Raw genomic sequence first — 5,850 nt, 5'->3', positions numbered from 1 at the left:
ATGAGTTTGTAGCCAGACAGAATCAAATTTGCTTCTGCCAGTTACTAACCATGTGACCTTTAGCAACTTAATTCTTTGACACCTCAGAACCTGTTGTATAGAACTACTTTCCAGCCATACTGCCACCATCCTCATGAGTTGAGCTATGCATGTTTGCAAAAGATCTCCACAGCTGGGTTTATTGACTGTTGACTCTTTCTCATAGAAGGAAGGTTGGTGAGGGCCAAAGAACTGTCACCTGAGTATCCAACTGCTCCTCCCAACCAGCTGTATGCAGTTCTGCCCTAATTGCATGAAACTTTGGGGAAGGGCTAGAGTATATAGTCTGGAAAGGTTTAAAGGAGGTAGGGTGCTCCATCAATTCAACATGGTCATTTATGCTGGTGCAGACCTTCTATCCACCCACAGTCCTGCTCATATCACCTCACCCACTGCTCTATAAGTAAGCCCAATAAACTCACTGGTTTTTCAGGGTAAACATTGATAGACTTGTTCCTCATTTTGTCGTTAGGATCTTAGGAGAAGGAGACATTGTTTACGTATTCCCCATGGAAGAAATTTTAGCAACAGAGCCTTTACTTTCTCTACCAGTTAAAGGTGACCTGGAAAACTGACCTTGAAGACTGTTGATTGGAAGGGTATGATAAAAATAAGTTGGTCTGAGTATTGACATAGGAAGAATATAGATTTGGGGTTTCCTTTCAGTCCAAGGCTCTGTTTACCTCTCAGCCTCACTTAAGAAAACTATCACAGGGCTGGTAAGATGTCTCAGCAGTTAAGAGCACTGGTTGTTCTCCCAGAGGTCTTGAGTTCAATTCTCAGCAACCACTTGGTGGCTCATGACCATCTATAAAGGAATCTAATGAACTCTCCTGGCAGGCAGGTGTATACGCATACAGAACACTCATACCTTAAATCAATCAATAAAAAAGAATACAGCCACTTCAGTAGCTTGAACATTGATCCTGTTTTTTTTTTTAAAGTTATTTTTGAAAAATAGAGTCTTGCAATGTAACTCAAGCTGACTTTAAACCTGTGAGCCTCATGCAACACTGGATAATCTATTACTAATGTTATAAATACAATTTACTCAGATTTATTTCATAATCCCTTGGTTAATGTGCTGAATCAGCTTGATGATTTATACATCAGTTTTTGGTAAAATCATTGGCAATATTGGTAAACATTTTAGAGTAGACATTAACATAATTGTGATCAATCCCAGACATTTAATGAGTTGATTTATATTCACTATGAGGAGCTGACCTGGGTAGAAAACTAATCTATCTAAAATTTATCCATTTCTTCTCTAAACGTTGTTTGCTCTAGCTTTAATTTTTGAAAAAGTTCCTAATTAGAAGCCAATATTTTAAACTTGGATGAGTTTTAGATTTTTACTTAAGGTGTATATCCTGACATAGAACAAATGAGCTTTTCAATGTAAAAAATGGGGACAAGGATCTGGACACCAACAAGTTTAATGATCAATAACTGTTGATTTTATGAATGTTAACATTTGAGACTGTCCAGGTAGTTGAACTGGGGTGGGATAAGGTTACAAGTATGTTGAAGGCCAGCTTTGACATCCCAGGTTAAACTGAGGTGAGGCATAGAGTCAATGACTGATCACTCAGCAGACTTTTCTCTGAGGGAATAAAGCTTGATTCACTGGGATCAGCACTCCCTGTGAACAGTAAGGAACTCTTTGAACTCTTAGGGAACCAGTGAGAAGGAAAAATGAAAAGGGAGGAAAGAATCACACACACACACAAACACACACACACTCACTTACTTAGTGGATAAAGGAAGACAAGCCCCGATAATATCACACACTATATACATGCATACATGCATAAGTACATACACATTTGGAATGGAGCAAACTCCCAACAAGCAAGCTCCAACCTTTTTATCGTATACAATGTGATAGTTTGAATATGTTTGGCCCATTGAGTGAGACTATTAGGAGGTGTGGCCTTGTTGGAGGAAGTGTGTCATTGTGGGCATGGGCTTTAAGACCCTCATCCTACCTTCCTGGAAACCAGTCTTCTCTCAGCAGCCTTCAGGTGAAGATGTAGAACTCTCAGCTCCTTCTGCACCATGGCTGCCTGGATAATGCCATGCCCCTGCCTTGATGATAATGGACTAAACCTCTGAACTCATAAGCCAGTCCCAATAAAATGTTTACCTTGTAAGAGTTGCCTTGGTCACAGTGTCTGTTTACAGCAGTAAAACCTAACTAAGACATATGTATACATATTTTTATGCATGGAGCAAAACTCCAATGAGCAAACTTCAACTTTATGTTTTCTCTTAACCTTTTTATACCACCTAAGGCAAAGTTCTCTGTGTGAGAAATGTATCTAATAGCCACAGTTACATATTTTGTAAAAACAACCACAAAAATATTCTTCAAAAAGATTAAAAACATTACACAAAAGAAAATTGCAACAGGATTATTAATTATATATTCTTCTTTTGAAACTCACACTTAACTAAACATTTTCCATTTATTTTTTTCTCTCTATAAGTTAATCATAACCCCAAAGCAACAATTCTTTTGTCATTGATTAACAAAGTTTAAGCAAGCCAAGTCTATACTAACAGATTTTTTAACTATGCTTAGCTGACAACACTTTGTATTTACTAAGAAACAGATTGTCTGTCTTGCATACTGTTTTTGAAGTCTTGTTCAGCTCAACTGGCTAATCATCTATTCTCTATTCTTATATTTACAATAAAATTATTTACTCTTTGTTCATAACCCTGTCTTTTCATGGTGCACACCAAAACTTGTGACCACATTCCTAGATCACAGATCTAGGAACTCAAAGCCAACTTAGAATAAATATTCTTTGATCATTAACTTGTCCCAATCCTGGTTTTTTTTTTTTTTTCTTTCTAGCATGATTACATACCTGTAACATATGTAACAAAGCTCACTATACTCCTTTTTTAACCTATGAAGGCCTTACTTTTTTTTTTTCTTAGTTTGTTTTTGTGTTTTTCCACCTTCCCAAGCAGGAAGATATGCTCGCTAACAATAGTGTTTCACAGTGTTTGTCATCTGTTTCTTGCTTTTGCCCCGCCCCCCCCCAAGGGTTGTCTCATACCTACCACGTGAAAAATAGCTGCAGTTTACCTGAACCCAGCGTGAAGGCAAAAAACAAATATTTTGTTTCCTAAAATCTCTCTTTAATTGTTAATACCCTGGGCATCCTTCCACTTGAGGACCAGATTGAGAAATCCACTGTAAGTTGAGTAATGGGCTAAACTATCCTCCTATTCCAGGAGGAAGAAGGGGAAGTGCCTACTGAGTACGGAGGGGAGTTTAAGCAAAGGCTGAAGTGGCAAGGTAGTGAGTGCAGGATCAGTTGCCACAAAGGGAGGAGCAGGTGGCTAAGCAGAGGAAACTGGAGTGGTGGGTCCTTCCCCGGGCTAGGTGGGAAGACAGGGAGGTAGGATATTGGAGGAGAGGAACAAATGCTACTGAAATGCACATCTCTGCATATCTGGAAAAGCTTTTGCCCTGGACTGGAAGCTACTCTGTGCCTGTCAGCGCACTCTAACCCTAAGCGAGGTGCTCAAGTCACTCAAGACTCACTGGCCAATCAGAGCCTTCAGATGGACCTGCCAGTCAGAAAAGGAGGAGGATCCTTCCGGGTGTCAAGCTGGAAGTTCCGCTCTGAGGTTGAGCAGTCTTGAATGTTTCCCTGTGTTGTGCTCTGAACTCTTCTACTGGGTACTGTGAGGGGACGCTCTGAAGTCGTGATATGGTGAGCGCAGGGTCACTGCCCACAGTGGGGAGGAGCAGGCAGCTGAACCTCGGGAGCTGTTGTGGTGGGTCTTCTCTGGGGGCTGGGTGGGAAGTGTCAGCCAGATGCGGCTACTTGTGAGGTCCCTTGTGGTCCTAGTCACTCGCTGGATCCGGCGGTGGTCACTGAAAAACTTCACTATGGGGACTGTGTCTGGGCAAAACATTTGGAGCAGGGACTTGTATGTAGAAACATCCTTGGCAGGGTGCCAAACTCGGAGAGCCCTAGTTTCTCTAGAGTCTTTTACAAGTTCTGCTCTTATCATTTAATATTTAGATATTAAGTTTGTGGAGGTTGTAAAAGGCCTCTCATGTGTTAGGTAGCACTCCAATATTAAGCTGTGATGTAGAAGAGTATAGTTGATGATGTAAAGGATATACCAATGCTTAAGAGATAATAAGGAACACCAAGTAGAAGTTACTTTACGGAGGACTGCTTCTAAAGCACTCCACAGATAAGTAGTTATGCTAACCAGGGCTGTTAGAGATTAGGATGCTAGGATGCACACGTTTATTCACGAGGATTATCCAGAAATTTGGCTCTAGACCATAACAAAGAAGACAACTCTTATTTACAACTAAGCCCATCCTCATATCAAAGAGCAGGCCTCCAGCAAGCTGCTCAAGGGGGCATTACAGAGTCACAACCAACATTAAGGCCGGGTGTGCCATAAAGACCCAGTTTTCTTCTTGAGAAAAGCATAGTTCTGCCACACAGGCAAGACTACACCAGGTGACAACCATTTGAAAAGGAAAAACACTGCTGTGTTGAGGGCTAGCCTAATCAACAAGGCTTTCCATGAGGCCCTCATGTATGGAGAAGGAAACCCAGGAACATGCTTGGCAGAGCCAGTACCAGACTGAGGCCTAGGCCTTGAGAGTTTTCTCTAAGGCCCTGATGTATTGAGAGTAAAATAGAGCTCCTCTAAAGCAAGGGATATGCTTGTGAGAACTGTTAATGGTCTGGGGCTAAGGTATCTTTGGGAGGGGTTGTTCACATCCTGAACCAACTCCTCTTCCTACCACATGGGGCTGTGGCTTATCAGTCCTAAGTCCACTATAGGTTTGGTCAGTAATGTTCTTGAGATACTCTGTGTCCTGCTGTGCACCATTGTTTATTAGACTTCTCTTGAGTTTGTCCTATTGTATGATACTTCTGCTGACTTTATAGAAATCTACTATTTTTTTCCATTTTTCCTGTTAGTAGTATACAAGATGCTTTTTCTCTTCTTTTCTTTTCTTTCTTTTTTTTTTTTTTCCCCCGAGACAGAGTTTCTCTGTGTAGCCCTGGCTGTTCTGGAACTCACTCTGTAGACCAGGCTGGCCTCGAACTCAGAAATCCACCTGCTTCTGTCTCTGCCTCCCAAGTGCTGGGATTAAAGGCGTGGGCTACCACTGCCCGGCTACGTGATGCTATTCTTAAGAAGCTTGCTTAGCATAAGACATAGTTGGTGTAAGACCTCCCGTCCCTAGCTTTTATACTTCCTACCTTCTACTTTTCCTATCTTTTTCATCCTCCATGATCTTCCACGATCTTCCACTTAGGACCCTATTACTCAAGAATAACCTGCTGTTCAGGGCACTGGTGTACTTAAGAAATAATTATGTTGGGCTAGTGAGATGGCTCAGCGGGTAAGAGCACTGACTGTTCTTCTGAAGGTCCTGAGTTCAAGTCCCAGCAACCACATGGTGCCTCACAACCACCCGTAATGAGATCTAACCCCCTCTTCTGGTGTGTCTGAAGACAGCTACGGTGTACTTAATTATAATAATAAATAAGTCTTTAAAAAAAGAAATAATTATGTTAATATCTTTGCTGTATAAATCTCTCATTTAAGTGGCTAGACTTGCCATCTCCAGTCCATATTTAAATTATTCAAAACATAACCTGAGGCCTGAACCTAAAAGAGAATAAGGGTGACACCAAATGTGGAATGCAAAATCTCTTCTCTGCTGCCTCCTCTTTAAGCATTAGCCTGCACTGCATGCATCCTGTCATTAAAGACATTTTTTTTTTTTTTTTTTTTTTTTTTTTT

The 5,850-nt window shown here is 41.0% G+C and overlaps 1 protein-coding gene across 2 annotated transcripts in view; it reads left to right on the top strand.

The window, feature by feature from the left end:
- Nucleotides 1-3,663: 3,663 nt before the first annotated feature.
- The window catches only part of LOC116104073 (zinc finger protein 120-like), a 17,821-nt gene continuing 15,634 nt past the window's right edge, over nucleotides 3,664-5,850 (top strand). For both annotated transcript variants that reach the window (XM_031390891.1, XM_031390890.1), the window contains exon 1: nucleotides 3,664-3,776. In XM_031390891.1, the coding sequence (XP_031246751.1) occupies nucleotides 3,774-3,776 (3 nt within the window). In that variant the 5' untranslated portion in view covers nucleotides 3,664-3,773. The remainder of the gene's footprint in view (nucleotides 3,777-5,850) is intronic.

This window comes from Mastomys coucha, unplaced genomic scaffold, assembly GCF_008632895.1.
Source record: "Mastomys coucha isolate ucsf_1 unplaced genomic scaffold, UCSF_Mcou_1 pScaffold21, whole genome shotgun sequence".
In the NCBI taxonomy this organism is placed as follows: Eukaryota; Metazoa; Chordata; class Mammalia; order Rodentia; family Muridae; genus Mastomys; species Mastomys coucha.
This window is presented reverse-complemented; position numbering and strand designations above follow the sequence as displayed.